This window comes from Mytilus californianus, unplaced genomic scaffold (assembly GCF_021869535.1).
Source record: "Mytilus californianus isolate M0D057914Y unplaced genomic scaffold, xbMytCali1.0.p SCAF_35, whole genome shotgun sequence".
In the NCBI taxonomy this organism is placed as follows: domain Eukaryota; kingdom Metazoa; phylum Mollusca; class Bivalvia; order Mytilida; family Mytilidae; genus Mytilus; species Mytilus californianus.
In genome coordinates, this window is record NW_026262685.1 from 345180 (window position 1) to 369582 (window position 24403).

The 24403-nt window shown below is 32.9% G+C and overlaps 1 protein-coding gene and 1 long non-coding RNA gene across 2 annotated transcripts; one reads left to right on the forward strand and one right to left on the reverse strand.

Moving 5' to 3' along the window:
* Window positions 1-711: 711 nt before the first annotated feature.
* Window positions 712-23190, reverse strand: LOC127736665 (solute carrier family 49 member 4 homolog). The gene is made up of 12 exons (XM_052247227.1): window positions 22610-23190; window positions 16405-16495; window positions 14856-15019; window positions 14321-14384; window positions 12607-12644; window positions 11136-11186; window positions 10092-10221; window positions 9404-9512; window positions 8759-8826; window positions 6851-6969; window positions 5044-5226; window positions 712-4307 (listed from the first exon to the last, which is right to left on the reverse strand). Exons 1-12 carry the CDS (start codon window positions 22959-22961, stop codon window positions 4189-4191), a joined length of 1488 nt encoding a protein of 495 aa, XP_052103187.1. The 5' UTR covers window positions 22962-23190; the 3' UTR covers window positions 712-4188.
* On the forward strand, window positions 21379-22599 carry LOC127736667 (uncharacterized). Its single transcript, XR_007999100.1, has 3 exons — window positions 21379-21753; window positions 21958-21991; window positions 22162-22599. It is a non-coding gene; the product is annotated as an uncharacterized LOC127736667 (long non-coding RNA).
* Window positions 23191-24403: the final 1213 nt, after the last annotated feature.

A 24403-nucleotide genomic window follows, 5' to 3' on the forward strand; every position in this document is an offset into this window, starting at 1 on the left:
ACGCAAGCTCTGAATTGTCGAATTAACTGGTATATACATATATATATATATATATATATACTCTACATGCAGACGATGCATGAATGTTGCTACATAAAAATGGAAACTTTTCAATAAGAAAGCTGTAATGATCATTTTTAATCCGACCCTCATTGTCAATTTCTAGATGAAAGTCAAGATATAAGGCAGAATTTATGACTGTGTAGTGACCAAAAATATTTACTTATATTAATGTCATTTGGTCTGGTGGATAGGTGTCTCATTTGCAATTATCCCACATCTCAAATCACATTTATATTAACTGTATCTAGGACATTTTTAGTTTTAAGTTCGATTATCTATAACATCCTTAGTTTTAAGATGGGATAGACGAGTTAAACAAAGTCACCAAACTTACACACTTATTTGTGTAGATGACTTCATCTTTACAGCCGAACTTAAAGTTGAATAAAAACGCTAGTTTGTTTTAAAAGAAAAAACATAAATAGTTATCAAAGGTACCAGGATTATAATTTAATACGCCAGACGCGCGTTTCGTCTACATAAGACTCATCAGTGATGCTCAGATAAAAATAGTTAATAAGATGCACATATACAATGTTCTTTCAAGGTGATTTTGTTCAAACTTTAATTTAGTTGAAGGCTGAAAAAGAGACTGAAGCTACCAAAAGGAACACGAACACGTTGAACTAGACGAGAAAAAGCAATGAGTTCACTTAGTGTACATAGACTTTATTTGAATAACTTAAGTTAACTGTCATAAACAGGAATCATTAAAATCTTGAGTTTTTAACATAAAATTATATATTCCATATATGTGTATAAAACAAATTATAAACATTAATGTGTTAAAGTCATAAAATGATTTAGGCTAATAAACTACTAAAAGAATTTGAAAAACAAGTCCCATGAACACTTTATACGTGCACGATGATTAATTGATAATTTGATAAACATACAATTCGATGTATTTCGTGTTTTTGAACAATAAAGTCACTCAATTGATATGTTACACATAGAGTGTGTCGATCACGATGAAACGAGAAAAGGTCATGAGACATGCAGTACTGAAAATATAGGGTTTGTTGGATACAGGAAGGAACTGTAAAATCCCATTAAAACAGTTGTTGCAAAATATAGGGGTTTGTTGGATACAGGAAGGAACTGTATAACCTCATAATACAGATGTTGAAAAATATAGGGTTTGTTGGATTCAATAGGAAATTGTATAACCTCATAAAACAGATGTTAATAGAAATAAGAAGATATGGTATGAGTGCCAATGAGACAACTCTCCATCCAAGTCACAATGTGTAAAAAGTAAACAATTACAGGTCAAAGTACGGCCTTCAACACGGAGCCTTGGCTCACACCGAACAGCAAGCTATAAAGGGCCCCAAAATGACTAGTGTAAAACAATTCAAACAGGAAAACCAACGGTCTAATCTATATAAAAAACGAAAAACACTTAAGAACCACATCAACAAACCACAACCACTGAAACAGGTTCTTGACTTCGGACAGGTGCAAACAAACGCAGCGGGTTTAAACGTTTTAACAGGCGCCAACCTTTACCCTAACCTGAAATAGTAGAGTAACATTACAACATAGAAAGACACACTATAAAATATAAATTGAAATGGTTGGTTGCCAAATATAGGGTTTGTCGAATATGAGAAGAAATTGTATAACCTTATAAAACAGATATTGAAAATACAGGGTTTGTTCGATATGAGAAGATATTATATAACATTATCAAACAGATGTTGTAACATATAGGGTTTGTTCGATATAAGAACGAATCATATAACCCATAAACCAGTTGTTGCAAAATATAGGATTAGTTGGATATTGGGTGGAATTGTACAATCCCATTAACAGTTTTTGCAAGGCTTTTTTTAGTAATTACAGAGAGCATACCAGGCACTTCCCCTACATGAGCCAGTGGATTCAACTACCTAATTCCGAACGAATGTAGTTACGTTTTATGCACAACCAGCTAGCCAAACAGATGCTCCTCACAAGGACGGGCTTAACTGGCTGCCGGACAAGAAGATTGGGGAACATAAATCTATACACTGATCAACTCTTAGGGTTATCATTATGATTTGAAGTCGAATCGAACAACACTGTATTTACTTATTTTCATTCTAACCGTTAATTAACTTATATCTTATGAGTCTATATATATATCTAAAATAAAATCTTCATCGTCAATTTTACGAGCTGAACCCTTGTCAGTTGTAACTTTTTTTTTTAAATTGCCGCTGTAACCGAAAATTGTGAACATAAAACGTTGTTAAGTGTCAAGTAGTATATTCTTCAACCCGGTTTTTTTTTCTTTGTATGGACGTGACAACCATCAACACTTGCCTTTAAGTATTGCCATATTATGTCAAGCAAATTGTTGACAATTTACTGAAAAGCATGACCATGTAAAACATAATGCTAATTAGATAAGTAAAACGTTAATGTTAGACAAGACAATAAATTGTCACACTCATGGCCTTTTTTGAACAGACTGGTGTCCTAAAAGCATTATTTCAGCTTCGGGAAAGAATTTTATGGCGTCAAACATCCGAAACATAACAAATAAAGTGCTACTGCTTCCGATATATTTCACCAGAGAGACATTTATTAATTTATCACGTTCCTGGTAACATGTATAAAAACAAAGGATAAGAAAATCAAACTGCCTTTATGGAAAAAATTCCAACTTGCGTTAATATTAGGTTAATATTGGGTTAATATCGTCATTAGATTTATTCGAATTTTTTATATACACAATGGAAATACGCGTGAATTGCAAATAAGAAATTATCCAGAACAATTATCTTTAACTTTGTTGACCATTTCATCCTGAACAATTAATTGATTTTTACACTTTGCCAAGATAAAAAAAAAAGATTCGAGCCCAATATTCTAAATGTTTACAATTGGTAAATTTATGCCTTTTTATTGGTATTATATTGACGACTTAATTGTTTTGTACTAGATGGATGTTATATATAACGACTTCAATGCAGCAACTGGTTAATTCTTAGAAGTATTCAGTCCATCTATTCATCAACCATTTCTTCCGGCTTTTCTTTATCAAGTTAAATACCCTAATATCTTTAGATTGAGTACTAAACGTGTGCGATTTCGTATTGGTCTGTAGTTGTTGATTACTAATTTATCAGTTGTCTACGAATGATATATTTTATAGGAAAAATACATGTAGTATCAAATATTGATGAATATTAAAGATTACTTGTTTAATTTTCTGAGGTCCTTCTTAAATTTCCATCAAGATTTAGACTCTTTCAATGTCGTAAAGCCAAGTTCCTTTCTCCTAACTACAAATTCTGGTGAAGTATCGAAAATAAAAACGGCTAAAAAATCCTTGGGATTCTTTCTGTCTTAGTCAAATATGTATGACAACTGGTTGATCACCGTATTAAAAGATTTCGAAAGGAGCTTTATACAAGATTGTTATACTAAATCAATTTCATGACTGAGAAACAAATTAATACTTTCTGTTTTCTTTTGACAAACTAGCCTAGTATCATTTGAATTATTCATGCTTTGAAACGACACTCAACATGTTATTTTTTATTGTTCAAATGATGTATTATAGAAAATGTCGGTCTTCGAAAATAGACAGTTATCTATAGAAAATGTTGGTCTTCGAAAATAGACAGTTATCTATTATAGAAAATGTCGGTCTTCAAAAATATACAGTTATCTATCAATCTGTGTTACACGCAGTAGTTTGTTTTCTGCGTAATAATTTGTGTACTATGATCTGTCTTTTCTTCATTTTCTTTTCGTTTTGCCAATGCGTTGTTTATATTTCATTACGATCGACTTATGATTACATGTCTTCCATTGAAATTAAGTACAACGATCGGTGTTCCTTTTTAAAGATTTCACCTCAACATATATTATGTTTCTGAAATAATGTCGTCATGATCACGAGAAAGAAACACAGTTGAGATATAAAACTCTCAGAAAATACATAGATGGAGCCTATAGCTGTGTGAGGAAATTTAAATTTTGGATTCAATAATATTGCTGCGTTTAGATAAAATTTAACTTGCGTTTTGTTCTTAAACATTAAAGCATTTTCCCTAGATCCTAAATCGTTAACATTCAAACAACGACCAAAGGGGGACAACTAGAATATATCAGGTGCAAAACTATCAGTCAACTATCCTTTCCAGTTTCGTCGACATCTAGCCGATTGTAACGTTCTTTAAGCAAAGCCAACACTGGGATACATGATACTATACCACCTAGCATACACCAAGAGGCCCAGTTTGTACCTGGAATGAGATCAAACATATTAAGCTTTAAAATATCTCCTCGGGTATTAAGACTTTTAACATGTACATTATGTTAGAATTATAATCTCCTGTTTCTCAGGACGCTGCCGCCTATGAAAGATCATATGGTTCGCTTTACAGCAAAAGCCTATTTGTTAGTTTTCTTTCTCAATTACTTACAACACACCTCTATTTAAAGGTTTACAAGAGCTAATAAAATTAATATTTAATTACATGTAGTAATATTGTCAGGTTTCTGGATATTAAAATATAAGCTGCAAGTCACGATATGAAACTTTTTTGGCGAGTAAGTGATCTTTGTAGATGAAAAATTTGATAATTAATTTATAGAATTATAATGATTTTCAAAATGAAGTAAATCATTATTTTAATTTTTATTTGCTACGCCTTCATCTTACCTGGTAATACTTATTAATGAATTCCCTAGTTATGTCATTATTTACCAAGGTTTTGTAGGACGTCGGGTTTGTATAATTAAAACCCATGAATAAACTCATCATAGATACCAGACACCAAGTCATGTACGCCAGACGCGCGTTTCGTCTACAAAAACTCATCATTGACGCTCGACTGATAAAAAAAAGTAAAACAGGCCAAATAAAGTACGAAGTTGAAGATCATTGAGGACCTAAATTTCCGAAAATCAATACGTGATTAAATAGTTAAAGTGTGTGCGTGATAATGTTCAAAGCATGCGCATGTGTACTTATATTACCTATATTTGGTATCATTTGTATAAGAAGGAATATAAGTCCACCAATATTGCTGCTGAGCGTCAACACAAGGTTAGTGATGCCCTCGGGAACGGGATATGCTGCTTCACACGCCATTTCAAAGAAAAGTGGCATTGTTGACGTCAGGAACATTGTCCCCGTTATTATTGATGCATATAACATAACTATGAAAAAAAATAATATCCGTATTCAACTGAATTCACTTTTTACAAGTATATTGTCAAAAGATAAAAAAAAAAAAAAAAAAAAAAAAAACAGGACAAGAATATTTTGGTTCATTAAATAATGTAATGCTAATATTTGGTGTTTTTTCATGTTGATCATATTTGGTCATGGCGTACATAATTACCAGCTGTACAGTAGGATTCAATCAAAGTGATTGTGATTACTGAAGGGTTGATATTTCAATAATTTTGAAGTGGGAACAAAAAAAATGGCAATCAACTGCAATTATAAACAAAGGAGGATAACTCTAATTTAATTATTAAAAGAGAGGCGAAGGATACCAGAGGGACATTCAAACTCATAAGTCGAGTTTGAATGTCCAATGACATTATGAATATGTTTTAGAATAGGTTCATGCACCCTGTACATGTTATGCATGTTTCTTGACAAGTATTGTCATACACATACACATCACTTTCTCCGTACATATTTCGTTGATAAATTTCTTGAAAAGTACATGGATATGGTTTACAGAATGTTGTGCTCAATGCACTATGTGTGTTTTATCTCAAAAGTAGTGATACAGTTTGAACAATTTATCACTGATCAAGCCAGCCCCATAAGGGTTTGATTGCATTAATGCAATCTTCACCCCAACAAAATGATACCATAAGAGCAAATTAAATCCTACCGAGTAAATGTAGAAATAATCATAAAAACCTGTCCTCCGAATAAATTTAAATTAAAAAATTAAGATGAATATTGAGCCATACGTTTACTAAGCATAGTCACTGTAAGTTTTCTTTTCTTTAAATGACCACGGGGTCCAGATACCTTACATTTTGACAATGCACGTTGACTGAAAGATTAGAATGAATTAAGTAAAGTATTGACCTTAGCCTTTTAGTAGCAACTTCCGTTGCCTCAACGGACTTAACCCCGGATGCTTTGGTGGTCGAGTGGTCTAGGTTGTCCATCTACTGTATTCATAGCCTGTCGACACTGAGGTTTTGAGTCCGAACCTTGTACGTGGCGAGTGCGTTCGATTGAAATCTCAATTGACTACCTTTGTTAACTTGTTTTAGAAAATAAATGGTATATCTTTTAACTAGAATTATAAGTTTTCCTGTGGAAGGTCGGAATAGTTCTCTCCGGGCACTCTGGCTTCCTCCACCATCACCTAACCAATAGTGCTGAAAGGGGCATTAATCACCAACAATCAAACAATGAATCAATACATCCAAGCCACGTGTTGGGGGGTATTTCACAGATAGTGCACAAACAAATCTAGTTACAACTTCAAACAGTCGAAAGGTAACCTTTTCAAATTAAATTACAAGCAAATCACCAAACATACTTGGTTTAGGCAGCTTTTAGAATTGTGCACCCTTTCACCATATACAAATATGTCAGATCTTGTGAATCGATTAATTGGTTAAATTTCCGATCTGAATAAGCATAAACTATTTGGCACTTGCTTTTGATAAACAATAACTAATCAATCGGCGAGTTACTAAATAAAAATCTATTTAGACGTAATTCTTGCCAAATCTCTCATTGAAAATCTCGAATCTGGAAGCTCTACCGTAACTACCTTAACTTATACATAAAATGAAGACTTACTTGTAGAATTCTGAATAACACCTTCAACGAGAAATATAAACCATACAAAACATCCGGTAGCAGATATGTACAGAAATAACAAAAATAATCTCATATGCCGTGCAAATACATCGGAAAATCTGAAACAGATTTCAAAATTTTATTGAATACATATAAAAACTTTAGATCTCTTATACTATAAGGAAAATATCGTGTTTGGAATTGTCTGATAGTCTTGAAAACTTTGTTTTAGAATCAAAATTGTAAAAAAATTTCAACACGAGAAAGGCTTGAAGAACGATAATGAGGCAGCGACATCAGTGAAGTCTAAAAGAGAAATAGAATAGAGGTCAAAATACGTCCCTCAACAATAGACAAGTGTCGTATTAATATTATAAAATCTAGATCCCCCAGTCGACAAAAGTCGTTACTAAGTTAATAAAATGTGCCATCAAACGAAAATTTCATATACTTAGTAGGTAAAAAATCATCAAGCATGACTATTACACATGTACCAGGTTTCTAAACATCTGACTTGGTTAAACTGGTGTTTTGAAAACTTAATCCTCCCTACTGGTTAATCGTAATGAGTGATAAAACAAAACCATATACACGTAATGTTCCCTTGAATAAATTCACTCTTAAAGGCTATCAAATTTGCATTGTAGTAAGATCTTTGAATGTTGTTTTTATCGATACTAACATTGTTTTATTTGATATATAATAGTTTAATACACAACTAAACACTCAATTGAATTGTTCCATATTTTTCATGTCGGGGCCTTTTATAGCCGACTGTACGGTATTGGTTTTTCTCATTGTTGCAGGCCGTACGGTTGCCTATAATTGCTTACATCCACTTTATTTTAACTTTGATGGATAGTTGTGTCATTGGCAATCATACCACATCTCCTTATTGATATATGTATTGTTATCCAGGCATAAATATTTATGGTCCTACATCCGGATCCTGCCGATACTTGTATTTTGACATTGCCAATGGTCATGTATTTCTAAGACTGCTTATGACGTCTTACCACTGAATCCGTTGGAGGTTACCTATTGACATTATAGTTTAGGAGAACATGATTTTTCCATTATTTGAAAGTAGACAATGAACTTGTTTTCAGTTACAGCGAGTGTTCTTAGATCAGAACTTTGTGTCTTTTGTATCATTTGCTTTTGTGCCATGTACCGATCTGATGATACAAGCGTTTCTAACTTATTTTAACAATGTGCTCTTATGTTTCATTTTAACACCACTGTCCCATATAAGAGAAAGATTGAACGCGCACAAACACTCGCGGTAACCCCTGCCGCATTCTGTATGTACCTTTCGTTAGCCAGGAAACTATAATACAATGACTGTCATATTTGTTTTTTCGTTCCTTGTTGTAGTATAAATCAAAAAAGTTAGTTTTTCTTTTGAATTATTTCACATTTTGTCATATCGCGATCTTTTACAGCTTCAAGTTTTTTGGGCTCATTGTTGAATGCGATGGCCTGTGATAATTATTGTTCACATCTTTGTCCTTTTTGATAGTAGTCGCATGGCTATTATACTCTAGAATTTATAACCTACAAGATTCGATAAACAAGCCCCTTTTGATGTCATGTTACAGCATACGTGAAATGCCCATATTCAATGAGAGTAATGAATTTATCCCCAAGATGACATTCCATATACTTTACTAATCTGCTGATAACAATTTCAGTACGGCATATGTTCAATATTGGAAGTTAATGACAAAATGCAAAGTTACAGCTCTGTATGTTTGTGGAGATTAGTTTGCATAAAAGACGAGTTTATATTCGTTTATAACATGCTATTACAAAATTTAGCAAAGTAATAGACGAAAGTGACTAATCATGCGCATTCGTATTCTAAATCTAGGATATTTCTGAAGAGGAAAATAATACTAGTCTTACTTTGCGAAAACAAGTGATGCAAGGCATCCTGCAATCATTGAGTAAAACCCAAGCCACCCGGCTTCATTCTACAAAAGTGCGGGTCATTTTAGTTCAAGAGCTAACACACTTATATATTTTGAGATAAGCATAGTTAGTTCGATTTTTTTATACATTTTTTTATGATGTGCCTTAATTAAATTCATAATTACTTTAAAAGATGCATAAATACACTTAAATATATCCTTTCTTTTTCAATTCATAAATAAAAGGTAGTTGTATGTGTCTGAAACCCGTGTTTATCCACCATGTTACCGGTAACTGCCTTCTTTAAGTTGTTATATTGTATGCGTTGATTGATTTTTTGCCTATGTTTAAAACGGTTTAGTTTGGTCTTGCAGTTTTCTGTTTTATAAATTGCAATGTATGACTTAATTGTAGTGCCATGCATTAGCAACAAAAACAGTTATCATGGTTTTATTACATACATATTTACTTGATCACTTGTAATAGTTCATACAGCTCCTAACGTGTCTACGTATTTATACATCCCTGGCTTTCTAATGTTTAGATGTAAGCGTCCATAATGAAGGTAAACCCATAAAAGCGTCATCGGACGAACAAAGCTACAAAGTGATATTTTTTTTTATTATAGTAAATAAATACCTGGGAAATATTATGTGGCTTCAAATTAACATCCAAAACACCCTGCCAGCTACTGAATACACCTTGTGAAACACCAAAGGTCAGGCAGATCAACCAGAATCTTACATTTCTACAGTATAAACGTTTAATGATCTGTATATTTTGGAAATTTGACCGGGTTTGTACTTACATGAGCACATGTGGAATAGAATCCGCTTACCCTTCCGGAGCACCTGATATCACCCTCGTTTTCTGTGTTGTGTTTTGTATACTGTTGTTTGTCTTTTGGTCTTTTTCTTTTTTTGCCATGGCGTTGTCAGTTTATTTTCGACTTATGAGTTTGAATGTCCTTACGGAGTCTTAAGCCTCTCTTTTGATGTGCGATAAGTTCGGAAATAATAATATTATTAATCCATGAAAAATATCTTCAGTTGCCTCTCGTCAAATTACAGTTTACTGTAAAAACTCGAATTTGAAATTATCAAATGATAGTAGAATTAAAGGTTAAATTGGTATCTACTACTCAAGTATATACTTCATGTATTCCTATTTCTATTAGTGTCGTCTCATAGATGACATAGATAGTTCTTTTTCTGGACTTCGGACGTTTTGAGGTCATCTGTTATTTTTAAGTTGTGTGTGGAATTAAATAAAAACAAATGTACTGCTTATAACCTGTTTTAACCAACCGAATATTTTGGTGACAAACCTTAACAGATCTTTGATACCAGAACGAAAATCTAGACGTGCCACTGAGGCTGATATTGTAGGTGGGAGGTCAGGTTTCTTTGGATAGTATACTAACATCAGCAAAAATGCAATCACAATAAAGCACAAATCTGTAAAAATAAACAATAAATATAAAGCAGAAATCAGTAAACACCAAAAGGTTATCAATAGACAATTAAAGAGTAATTATTTATTCGAAAAGTTAATATATATGTTGCATGCAGTTATGATTAAATGAGTATATTTTATTACAATTAAAATAATGTTATTTCTCCAATCATTCTAATATTAGATACATAGACGTTGACATTTTCAAATGCAGGACATTTTGATCAACATAATTCTCTTAATCTTCAATTTAAGAAATTCTAAAATTAAGAAATGACTTAAAACTACCTTGTCGCCCTCTTTTTGATAACTTATTCCAGTAAGGTTATGCGTTTTTAAGACTATAAAATCAACTCTTAATTTTACAAAATCTATAGTCACCAACACGAAGCTTTTGATCGTGATTCGTTTTATTTTTATATTTACAGCTTATGACAGAACCATAAGTGTCTTGATACTTACTGCTACTGGTAAAGCTTGACCTTTCTATTCACGTGTTTAAGTATATTTGCGGCTCACGTTTTTACTCTCATGTTTGTCGTTAAATGCATGGGAAATTGAATTTCAGGTGACCTTGTCATAGAGCAGAGTTACGAAGAACGACTGAACTCGATACTATATAAGTTTTACGGTCACCACCACTAATTGTTTGACCGATGTTGTTGTGTCGGTATCTCAACTAATTAGCGACATGCTTTCACGGTCTTACAATTGTCGACTTCTCATTTCTCAGCAGTAACATACCTGTCAATGCACCCGGTCTCGCTCCTTTTTTAATTCATGTGATACCCTCAGTTTCTGTTTTGTTTCCTTGATTTGTCTTTTCCTAATCGATTTCTTATGTTCTTCAATAAATAATGTCAACATACTATCTTGTTATCTTTTTATCTCAACAATATGTATGCATCATTCTTACCGTAAAGCATGTATCTGCTGATGTCGTGACGTTCAGTTATCATATTTGTTTCTGTAAAATTATAAAATGTAAAATAAAAACATAGTTACAGAACCCGAAGTCATTTCAGTAAATTATTTTGTGAACAGAATAAAGTAATAAAATTTAAAGCTTATGCGATAACCACTGTCAGAAAATAAAATTAATTTAGACAAAGGAATATGATTGGTATGTGTTAAAATTAAGTCCATACTGGAGCATTTTAGACTACTAGCTAGAACTAATGATAATTAGAAAATTACCAGCGGAACAGTTGAAATGACCCAGTACTACAACTATAGCAAGCAATTCAGATTTAGTTTGAAATGTATCTATTTTTCTCTGATTTCTTTATATAACTGTTATTTGGCCAGACTTAAAGCATTAAAATTTGATAATATTGCTTAGTTTAAAACTGAGAATGCTATGTCTCAGTACAGAGAATTAATAGGGTGTTTTACAGGACCCTTTTATACAAATCATTTTTTGTAAGTCCATAGAATACCAACGAAACCATGAAACAGAGCTACCTACGTCTTAAAAAGACAAACTATATGATACTAAATGAATATAATTTGGCTTATAATATTACACATAAGTTAATTATGAAAATATCTATCCTTTTCACAAGTAATAGCAACACGACGGTACAACATGTGGAGCACGGTCTGCTTACCCTTCCACAGCACCTGAGATTGTGGCCTTTTTCGTGTTTAGCCATTGCGTTGTCAGTTTATTTTCGACTGATGAGTTTGAATGTCCCTTTGGTATAGTTCACCTCTCTTCTCTAAAAGAGAGACGAAAGATACCAAAGGCATATTCAAACTCATCAGTCGAAAATAAACTGACAACGCTATGGCTAAAAAAGAAAATGACCAACAGACAAACAATTGTACACAAAACACAACATAGAAAACCAATGACTGAGCAACAAGAACCCTATACAATGTACAAAGCAAACTACAACAGTACAGAACACGTTTGATTTCAAGGCAGATGTTATAATCAACAATACGATGATATGACTGTCATACAAGTGATAGGTTTAGCTAGCTATAAAACCAGGTTTAATCCACCATTTTCTACATAAGGAAATGCTTGTACCAAGTCAGGAATATGACAGTTGTTTTCCATTCGTTTGATGTGTTTGGGCTTTTGCTTTTGCCATTTGATAAGGGACTTTCCGATTTGAATTTTCCTTGGAGTTCGGTATTTTTATTATTTTATGATACATGTAGAAAGTATAATTAATCGATAGCTATATGTATGGTCAGGTATTCTCAGGAAAATAGACGACAACACATTCGCACATGAAAACATTAGACAACACATAAAAAAAGCTTGTGAACAAACTACCTTATACCACGGAAATGATTAGTTTATAAATACAATATACAGATATAAATAAATATAAAATATGATAAATAAAAAGAATGTAGTTAATACAACTTACGATTCGTGCAGTTATTTGTGATACTCCCATCAAAATTACTATAAAAATAATTAAAATTATTATTTCATCTTTATACATTGCGTACTAGTCTATAAAACATGCAAAAACCTGAGGTTGACATATACGAAAGAATAAAAGTCTGATATAACCAATGCATAAAAGAACCATACTTGTGTTACTTTTCTGCATTTTCTTGTTATATTCGGTTTAAAATCGCACGTCATGATAAAAAAGGGTGAAAATACAAAAGACAACATTGTTTGTTATTTATTATGAAATAAAAGTAGGTTGGACGAGTCATGAAGAGTAAGCAACGATTAAAATTAACATGAGGATCAACAGACAGCAGACAATGCAATAAACCCCCATTAAAAGAAGCCGGTTGTAGGCGCATGTGATATGTACAGCGAGATGTACAATTAAAAGAGCACGTTTACCATGGCATATGCATAGTTCAAACAAAAAAAACACCTTTCCCGTTTCGAAATGCAAAAAAAAAAAATATGTCCTGTAGCGAAAAAAAAAATCCATACAAGGTTCTCAAATCAATTAAAGTCATATGAAACTTCAAATTTAAAAAAAAAGTTAAATATGTTTTATATACTTTAATGGGTAAGTTTTGCTATAAAACAAGTGTACGTGATCTTTCTTGTAAAAGAAATCCTTTATATTATCAAAATCTTTATAAATGTACTCCTACACTAATTCGCCGATATTTTCCCGTATACAGTGCCCTTAACTACGAGACCTCTCGTTACAACTTCGGCTACCGCACAGCGCAAAACAGTGATGAAAGAGTGTAAACAAACGTGCACTGGAAGGTAAATAGTAATAACTTATTCTTAAAGAACAAATTTAATACAACAAATCATTTAACAACTGTTATGGAAAATTTTAATTAACTAATTGGGAACGCATGGAAACAATAAAAAAAAACAAATATCATGGCCCTATCAATTTACTTATTTGTCACGAGCTCCACATGCTATGTGTTGATTGTTTATCAACGTCAAGATCCGGTAAACATCAGCAACAAATCTCGAAAGTGAATTAGCATTCGATCAACAATCACTGAATGAAAAATTATTTGTCGATAATACGTTATAGATTCGTAATACATACAAAAAAAAACGTGCATAGGCTACAGGACTTAGTTTAGTATATATGCATGCATTGGTTTAATAATTTCGATAACATTTAAATTACTTTAAAACCTCGTTTGATATGGCTATAAATTTTACAGACGTTGTTAAATGGAAATAATGGTTACAAAAGTAAAAAATGAAACTATAATATTTATGCGTTTGCAATTAATTGATACAACTAAAATGGATAATAAGCAGGTGAAATTGGAACGATCGTCATATCTGTGTTGTGAGATTGTACTATATAGTATCACATGTATCGTAAACACTTGTTATACAATGCTGCTAAATCGTCTCTGGTTAGCATAATGAAATCTTTCTGTAAAGTCTGACTTATTATGAAGGATGAAATGAGGACAATATGAATTATTGGATAAAAGAATAAGGAGACGAACGGTACTAGTTTTACCCCACCAGATTCGCATTTCGTCAGCTATTATCTCTGGTGATGCCTAAGGCCAAAATAGTTTCAAATCCTCATATAAACGTTGAAAAGATAACGACAATATAACTAAACTTTCAGGAAAATAGTACAGATTTAAAAAAAAAGAAGGTTAGTTATCACGCACCTGCTTATGTTAATTACTGTGTCTTTGACATTACAAGAACCTCTAAACGGCACTAAGTGTGGTCCTACAATAGTTTTAACAAACATTTATAAATAATTTAAACATATTATGATATGTGCAAGCGTTCGTTATTTAAATATATGCATAACGTTCTTTTTTTTTTTGAAACAATTTGGCGTATGCAGCAAAAGATTATTCAAAGCATAGCCATCTGGAAGATGTGAACAAGATAAATCTGTGGTTTATTCATTTAGATAAAAACAGAAAGTGTTTTAAAATGTTTTATTTATGAATGCTGATATATACTACTTTGAGAAAACTATTAAAATTACAATAATTTCCCAAGAACAACAGTTGTTTCCTTATTCGTGAATTGGAAATGTTTATTGTATTTCAAAGAAAGAAAAAAGAGATTTACCTTATAGGAAATCGAAATAATGATTTTGATTACACACCAACGTTTAACAACTATCTTCAGTCAATATTGATCTTCGATCACGTTAATGTGATATTAACTACTATTGACTGCACATACCCAATGTAAATGATAGGGCGGATCCTACACTGTTTAAAACTGTATTTAGTGCAGTGGCAGTAGTTCTTTCGTTAGCAGGAAACCATAAGGCTGACAGAACAGGTGGAGCACCAAATGCTATTGGTCCAGCTAAACCATTCAATAACTGCCCAATGTTACTTGTCCTGCAAAATAAGAACAATAGTATCCAAAATAAATTTTGAGCTAAAGTATTTTATGTTCAATTGATCTGTTACCTACGTGAACGTAGAACTTGTAAAATGATAACTGGTGTACAACCTCAGAGCATTGTTAGAGTAGAATTTAATATTACATGTTTTTAAAGGCATTTTAAGCGAACATTTATGAAAGCTAGCTTTGTATTGCATTTTTTGTTTATTTCAAATTGAGTTTCAAGAATTATTTGCTTACGTTTTAGACGTTAGGGAAAAGTTTGTTTGCACTTAAAACTGATTTAACCACACCACACTGCTTGCCTGTACGATGTCTGCCTGAGGCTATGTAGACTATGCATTCGTATGTGTTAATCTTTATTTTCAAGACCGTTTTTGTCGAAGACGTCGGGTGTAGGTGGATGATGTGGTCTGTTTTTGTCGAAGACGTCGGGTGTAGGTGGATGATGTGGTCTGTTTTTTGTCGAAGACGTCGGGTGTTGGTGGATGATGTGGTCTGTTTTTGTCGAAGACGTCGGGTGTTGGTGGATGATGTGGTCTGTTTTTGTCGAAGACGTCGGGTGTAGGTGGATGATGTGGTCTGTTTTTGTCGAAGACGTCGGGGGTAGGTGGATGATGTGGTCTGTTTTAGTCGAAGACGTCGGGTGTAGGTGGATGATGTGGTCTGTTTTTGTCGAAGACGTCGGGTGTAGGAGGATGCTGTGGTCTCTTATACGGTATTTTGGGGATTCCATGTAGTCTTTTTCTTGTTTAACATCATTGTAAATTACATAGATATTTCAAATTCCTTTTTCTGTTTTTCTACAGACTTTTAGGATGAGTGCCTCACATTAATGTTGAATTCAGAAAGCTATGGGAGATATCTGAAATTTTTTATGCTAAATAACAACACAATGATAAGGAACTAGATGCGAAAAATGAGAATAAATAAATCGATATCAAGATGACAACACACATACGCAACAAACAAAAAGCAAAAACACTGGTGTAAAGGAAAAGAAGAAATTCTTCTTAAAACATTCACACTCAGATTTCTGCAATACGATCTCGTATCAAAACCGAAAATAATAAATTATGCTCCGAAGGGGTAAACTATTTATTTTGTACAGTACATATATTATTAATTATATACACGGAATTGGTTCCGTACGTTATTTTATTGGAATCAAATAATTTTCTCCTCACAAAATGAAAAACAAGATAAGTGAATGGGTTTCTATCGGTAGAAATATTAATTGATTGTATTAGTCAAACCTTTCCCTTCCTCTTGTATATGTATGTAACATTTTGGAAGACTAACGTTTTATAACAATTTTTGTCATCATTATCATTATAGTAAATCAGTATGTATATCCTAAATAACTATTTATAATTACCACGTGACGTATGTTGGATCTGTTGTAATACATCGTGCAACAGCGCCCATGAGAGTCAGAAATGTAGCTGTTAATGATGCAACTCTAATACCTGAAATGCCACATATATAGCAACATTTACAGAGCTTGTCTCTTGTGTTGTGTTGAGACCGTGAATAGTTTCTCATATTTTGCAGTTATGACGTCTTTGATCGAGGTAACTTTTCATATGTGTAGTTCTTTCTCGCTTGGTCTGTATTTTTATCGAATCGAATTGGTCTGTAGTCCAACCGTTTTATATGCCCTACTTATGCCATGTTAGCTAACACTCACCTTGATGTACAATATTGTTCTCTGAATGTGTGTATTTTATTTTGGATTTTACAGTGAGAATGTCAGATAAATAATAACAGTTTTTCTTAAATTCTTTGTTCGTTAAAATCTGACATTTGATGATATGCCCGGTATTTATGTCCTTCCATCCACCACTTTGTCATTATCTCGACACCAAGATTTCATTTAAACCGACGAATTGTCAATGATTTTTAAGCTTCAAATTGTATATGAAGAACAACATTGCTCTGGATTTTCCAAAGTGCGTGTAGGGATTTTGTGTAATGAATTAATAAATATCTATCTTCGTTCTTCCCTATTTAACTAAATACCCATTGTGTTAACTAGGTTTCAGTATTGTTTGCCGTTATATTGAGTGCACCTTATTTATGTTTTATGTTAACTAGGTTTCAGCGTTGCTTGCCGTTATATTGAGTGCATCTTATTTATGTTTTATGTTAACTAGGTTTCAGCGTTGCTTGCCGTTATATTGAGTGCATCTTATTAATGTTTTATGTTAACTAGGTTTCAGCATTGTTTGCCGTTATATTGAGTGCATCTTATTTATGTTTTATGTTAACTAGGTTTCAGTATTGTTTGCCGTTATATTGAGTGCACCTTATTTATGTTTTATGTTAACTAGGTTTCAGCGTTGCTTGCCGTTATATTGAGTGCATCTTATTTATGTTTTATGTTAACTAGGTTTCAGCGTTGCTTGTCGTTATATTGAGTGCATCTTATTTATGTTTTATGTTAACTAGGTTTCAGCATTGTTTGCCGTTATATTGAGTGCATCTTATTTATGTTTTATGTTAACTAGGTTTCAGCATTGTTTGCCGTTATATTGAGTGCATCTTATTTATGTTTTATGTTAACTAGGTTTCAGTATTGTTTGCCGTTATATTGAGTGCACCTTATTTATGTTTTATGTTAAGTAGGTGTCAGTATTGTTTGCCGTTATATTGAGTGCACCTTATTTATGTTTTATGTTAAGTAGGTTTCAGCGTTGCTTGCCGTTATATTGAGTGCATCTTATTTATGTTTTATGTTAACTAGGTTTCAGCGTTGCTTGCCGTTATATTGAGTGCACCTTATTTATGTTTTATGTTAAGTAGGTGTCAGTATTGTTTGCCGTTATATTGAGTGCACCTTATTTATGTTTTATGTTAAGTAGGTTTCAGCGTTGCTTGCCGTTATATTGAGTGCATCTTATTTATGTTTTATGTTAACTAGGTTTCAGCGTTGCTTGCCGTTATATTGAGTGCACCTTATTTATGTTTTATGTTAACTAGGTTTGAGCGGTGCTTTCCGTTATATTGAGTGCATCTTATTTATGTTTTGTGTTAACTAGGTTTGAGCGTTGCTTGCCGTTATATTGAGTGCATCTTATTTATGTTTTATGTTAACTAGGTTTCAGCGTTGCTTGCCGTTATATATAGTGCATCTTATTTATGTTTCATGTTAACTAGGTTTCAGTATTGTTTGCCGTTATATTGAGTGCACCTTATTTATGTTTTATGTTAACTAGGTTTCAGCGGTGCTTTCCGTTATATTGAGTGCACCTATTTATGTTTTATGTTAACTAGGTTTCAGCATTGTTTGCCGTTATATTGAGTGCATCTTATTTATGGTTTATGTTAACTAGGTTTCAGCGTTGTTTGCCGTTATATTGAGTGCATCATATTTATGTTTTATGTTAACTAGGTTTCAGCATTGTTTGCCGTTATATTGAGTGCATCTTATTTATGTTTTATGTTAACTAGGTTTCAGCGTTGTTTGCCGTTATATTGAGTGCATCTTATTTATGTTTTATGTTAACTAGGTTTCAGCGTTGCTTGCCGTTATATTGAGTGCATCTTATTTATGTTTTATGTTAACTAGGTTTGAGCGGTGCTTGCCGTTATATTGAGTGCATCTTATTTATGTTTTATGTTAACTAGGTTTCAGCGTTGCTTGCCGTTATATTGAGTGCATCTTATTTATGGTTTATGTTAACTAGGTTTTGGCGTTGTTTGCCGTTATATTGGGTGCATCTTCTTTATATTTTATGCTGACTAGGTTTAAGCGTTGTTTGCCGTTATATTGAGTGCATCTCATTTATGTTTTATGCTAACTAGGTTTATATGGAAGGGGATATCCGCAATAATTATACATTTCTTAATTTGTAAAATGCGCAATTTCTTAATTTGTAACATGTATTTTTCCCATCGTTATATGAATTTCTGCAATTCTTGATTTGTGAAATGTAACTTCTTAATGTGTGAATGCAATTTCTTAATTTGTAACATGAATTTTCCCATCGTTATATGAATTTCTACAATTCTTGATTTGTGAAATGTAATTAATGCAATTTCTTAATTTGTAAACGTTTTTTCTTCCTTCGTTACATGAAATTCTACATTTTTTTATTTGTAAAATATAATTTCTTTGTTTGAGTCACGTTTTGGGAGAATGTGTCAGTGAAATCGTTACCGCTGTCAGCCAATGAGAAGTTCCGTTTCTCAAGAAAAACTACAAGTTACAAATCAAGAAGTTTTACAAATCAAGAATGAAATAGTTCCACAATATTCCACACGAGGTCGCTGTGGATCCAAGTCAACTCGTACCTTAGCCAACTCGTTCTCAATATCTACCAACTCGTACTTTTACCAACTCGTACCCAACATTTTATTATTTATACGCATTAAAGTTTTCTTGTTCTTTTATATAATATACAGATTACAATAGAGTACAACTTTATTGATTAGTAATCTGATGCAATTTGTTTTCAAATCAGAAATACCTAAAGTTAATCATTCGTCTTTAGAAGTAAGTGATTATATGAAATTATTAGAACGATAATTTATTTCATATATATGTTGAAAAATTATATTCATACAATGTTCTAATCAGTGATCATTAGTCAGTGCCGGGGGGAGGGGGCGGGGGGGGGGGGGGGGGGGGGGGGGTGGGGGGGTCCGATGGTTTAAAAGCCCTATTTGACAACTAATGCTTTTGTATGGAGACATATGGTTGGAACCCCCCTTTTTATATGTTGGAACCCCATTCAAAAATGGTTGGATCCGCAACTGATTTGTAGATAATAGGCTAGGACCTAAAAAAAAAAAGGCGAACAGTATGATCTTACATTTGTAATCATGGTTCGTATCTGTTACAGTATCTTAACTGTAAATTTAAAAACGTTTGGACTATGTTTTATTTCTTAAGCTGGCTTTATTGCTTCAAAACGATTAGAAAGACCTTCATATATAAACTAACTAGAAAATCTCTTGAACACAAGTTCAACGCAAAAGTCAGTAAAAAGTATCCCTCTCTCATATTCTATGGAGCTTTTTTTTACTGTTTTTTGCGTTGAACATGTGTTTAAGAAGATTATTTTAGTTAGTTTACATATGAAGGCATTTCGAATCTTTTTGATGCGATAAAGCCAGCACATAAATTCAAAATTAGTCAAAAAAGAAAACATAAATATAATCGTTTGGTAGGTTTAAATTATCTAAGTTAGTTAACATCGCTTCAACAAAAATACAGATATCATGTCCAAGCAAAATGTCAATGAAATCTGGAGACAGCAGTCTTTTCTTCAGCCCACAACCGTTTAAGAAACAAAGCGTTAAGCTATCGTTGTTCAATTCATATTCACTATTTACGGTTTCATTACTGGTCGATTTCTTTTTAGATAGTCCTCTTGCACCAACCCCCTATCTGCCAGAAGTCGGTGGAGCATTTGCGATTGGTGGACGAGGGGACGGCCCCTGTTGCTGTCTTTTACTAGGTGGGATATCACTAGAGTAAGACCCTTTTGGGGGTTATGTCCTGATTTGTTGACGAAGAGCTGGTACGCTCTGTCCTAACTTCGTCTAATACAGTAACAGTAATATAGAGCTGATTGTCTAAGACGAATGATTAACTTTAGATATTTCTGATTTGAAAACAAATTGCATCAGGTTACCAATCAATAAAGTTGTATTTAATTGTATTTGTATGTTTCTATATTATATAAGATAACATAACAACTTTAATGCATATAAATAATAAAATATTGGGTACGAGTTGGTAGAGATATGTGTTGGTTGAGTACAAATTGGCGAATGTACGAGTTGACGTGGATCCACAGCGACCTCGTGCAGAATATTGTGAAACTATTTCATTCTCGATTTGTAAAACTTCTAGATTTGGAACTTGTTGATTTGTAACTTGTAGTTTTTTTTGAGAAATGGAACTTCTCATTGGCTGGCAGTGGTAACAATTACACTGACACATTTTCCGAAACGTGACTCAAACAAAGAATTTACATTTCACAAAATAAGAAATGTAGAATTTCATGTAACAAACGAAGAAAATACATTTACAAATTAAGACATTGCATTTACACATTAAGAAGTTACATTTCACGAATCAAGAATTGTAGAAATTCATGTAATGGATGGAAAAAATACATGTTACAAATTAAGAAATCACATTTTACAAATTAAGAAATGTATGGTTATGGCGGATATTCCATTCCATAGGTTTAAGCGTTGTTTGTCGTTATATTGGGTGCATCTAATTGGTGAATCGTGTTGTATCCGGCTAGGATCGTTCATTCTCGACATTTTTAATTTTCTTTCATCACAATAGATCAATATTTCATTGTGAGAATGACGTAGATTAGAAAAAGTTGCTCCTTGATTAAATATAAAAATATACATAACCGGTTTTGTGGCGACCCATGCATCATAGTTTGTGTGCCAAGTTACAAATGTTGAAGATTATGTTAACATCTTTATTATGTTGGTATTTTTGGTTTTTGTTTGGTTGCTGCCTCATTTACTCTCAAATAGGTTTTTTCATACATACCCTGTGTATGCCTTTGTTAAGAAAATGAAAATTATATGACACCTGAATGCGTATTAAATGATTCTAAATAGAAGACAACCAAATAGTCCCTTACAGTTGTACAAATAAACAAGCAAATAGTCCCTTACAGTTGTACAAATAAACAAGCAAATAGTCCCTTACAGTTGTACAAATAAACAAGCAAATAGTCCCTTACAGGTGTACAAATAAACAACCAAATAGTCCCTTACAGTTGTACAAATAAACAACCAAATAGTCCCTTACAGGTGTACAAATAAACAAGCAAATAGTCCCTTACAGGTGTACAAATAAACAAGCAAATAGTCCCTTACAGTTGTACAAATAAACAACCAAATAGTCCCTTACAGGTGTACAAATAAACAACCAAATAGTCCCTTACAGTTGTACAAATAAACAAGCAAATAGTCCCTTACAGGTGTACAAATAAACAACCAAATAGTCCCTTACAGGTGTACAAATAAACAACCAAATAGTCCCTTACAGTTGTACAAATAAACAAGCAAATAGTCCCTTACAGATGTACAAATAAACAAGCCATTAGCCCCTTACAGTTGTACAAATAAACAAGCAAAAAGTCCCTTACAGTTGTACAAATAAACAAGCAAATAGTCCCTTACAGTTGTACAAATAAACAAGCGAAGGCCGTACGGTGACCTATAGTTGTTAATTTCTGTGTCATTTGGTCTCTTGTGGAGAGTTGTCTCATTGGCAATCATATCAAATCTTTTTTTTGTGAGCAAATACATTCAATTTGGTAAATACGAACGAATGATCTAACTGGTAATTAATTTTCTTAGCAAGGGCTAAAATAAATCTTTGGAAGCCCGATCAACATGGAAGTATTACAAAATTATAAACTGAACAATTAAACAAGAAAGGGAGAATCATAGTCAAAGTTAGCAGGTCATATCAATTATAAACAATGGTAAATTGAACAATGACAGTATAACATAACTAGTACATGTATGTATGTTTGTAATATTTAAGATATACATGTGTAACAGTATTTATAACTATTAAGTTCTTTGTTTACCTTTCGTTTCTATCAGCCAAGCGAATGGAAAGGTTGTTATTAAATACGCTATTGGTCCCCACGCTGTCAACAACGCTATGTTTGAATCTTTCCAACCAAATGCGTCCTCTGTTGTAGCTGATATCGGACCATAAATACTCCACGATCCGCCCTGAGACATAGCAAATAGACAGAATATTACCATAACATACCAACGACGTTTATAAACTTTTGTTCTCGGCATCGACTCGTTTGCATTATTGATAACATTTTGACTGCATGTCTTATAAATAACTGAACCCGTTTCGCTGTAATTAGTATCCGTATTGTCACTACTATCTTCACACAGAAGCGATTGCTTCTCACATTCCATGATTGATGTAACGGTTTAATCAGTCATACTATATTTGACTTGGCTGGTAATCTTGATCTTTTCGTATTCCATTTTTGCGAAGACTTCATGATGACATTAATTCCGATTAAAAGATTGAAACACAGATTTAAAATATTGACAACGCTTCACTATTATTTACTTGAAAAAGGTGAAAAATCGTTCATTAAAAGATAACACGTATATTATGTATTACACATCTTACACATGTTACATGACACATTTAAATTTATTTGATTATCGTTGATAACATAATTTTGTTTATGGAAAATGACATGCAAAATGGGGCATACTTGAAGTATACAGGTAAATGTTTGAATTTGAAACCCTTTTGATATTTTTTTTACAATTGCTTCTCTTATTTCCATAGCTAGATTTTCGAACTTGTTTTATTAATTTGTTTCCAATCTAATTAAAATATAGAACTCGGATTTCGTTATACTACATACAATCCGAGTTCTATATTTTAATTAGATTAATTTGTTTCCTTATTATCTTCTGCCTTTTTGTTGTTGTCAAGTTGTTGCTTTATTTGAAGTGGTTTTCGGGATTTTCCATTCATCTGGAATGCTCGGGGTCAAAGACTGGTGAAGCCAAACAATTAGAGTTAAAAGTAATTTAACATTGTTCTAAACTAGAATAATAAACTGAGAGAAAAATAGAGAATCGCATGAAATACAAACGGACCGATATCGGATTAAGTTATGCGTCTTCTTCTGTGAGCACATCATCCGCCCTGCGAATTCAGACTATAAACATATTCGGAACTAGCTATCCAATGGTTGCTATTTCTTTTGTTATGCCCCCACAACTGAAAGTTGATATTGTTTTACCCCTGTCAGTCCGTCCGTCCCATTATGGGTATATTGCTATTCCAAATAACTCCTCCTACAGTTTGAATGCTAGGAAGTTTTCACTTTGCTTGCTGTTTGTACATATATTGACGGTGTGCATGTGGTCAGGGTTTTGATTTTTATTAATATTTGCTCTTTTGGGAGATAGTTGAACTTTGTCATTTTTGGAGTATATACTTGCATAAGAGGTGCATAGCTATTCCAGATAACTCCCCCTACAGTTTGAATGCTAGGAAGTTTTCACTTTGCTGGCTGTTTGTACATATATTGAAGGTGTGCATGTGGTCAGGGGTTTGATTTTTATTAGTATTTGCTCTTTTGGGAGATAGTTGAACTTTGTCATTTTTTGGAGTATTTACTTGCATAAGAGGTGCATAGCGTTTACGGATAACTCCTCCCACAGTTTGAATGCTAGGAGGTTTTCACTTTGCTGGCTGTTTGTATGTATACATATATTGAAGGTGTGCATGTGGTCAGGGTTTTGATTTTTATTAATATTTGCTCTTTTGGGAGATAGTTGAACTTTGTTATTTTTGGAGTATATACTTGCATAAGAGGTGCATAGGGTTT

What these genes read in the sequence shown, in the direction of transcription:
- LOC127736665 (XM_052247227.1), bottom strand. Translation starts at nt 22,961, where the DNA reads ATGGAATGTGAGAAGCAATCGCTTCTGTGTGAAGATAGTAGTGACAAT. An exon ending in GCATCACTTGTTTTCGCAAA is followed by an intron (nt 6,970 to 8,758) that starts GTAAGACTAGTA and finishes AATCTGTTTCAG; the next exon opens with ATTTTCCGATGTATTTGCAC. An exon ending in TGTTATTCAGAATTCTACAA is followed by an intron (nt 5,227 to 6,850) that starts GTAAGTCTTCAT and finishes TTTTTTTCATAG; the next exon opens with TTATGTTATATGCATCAATA.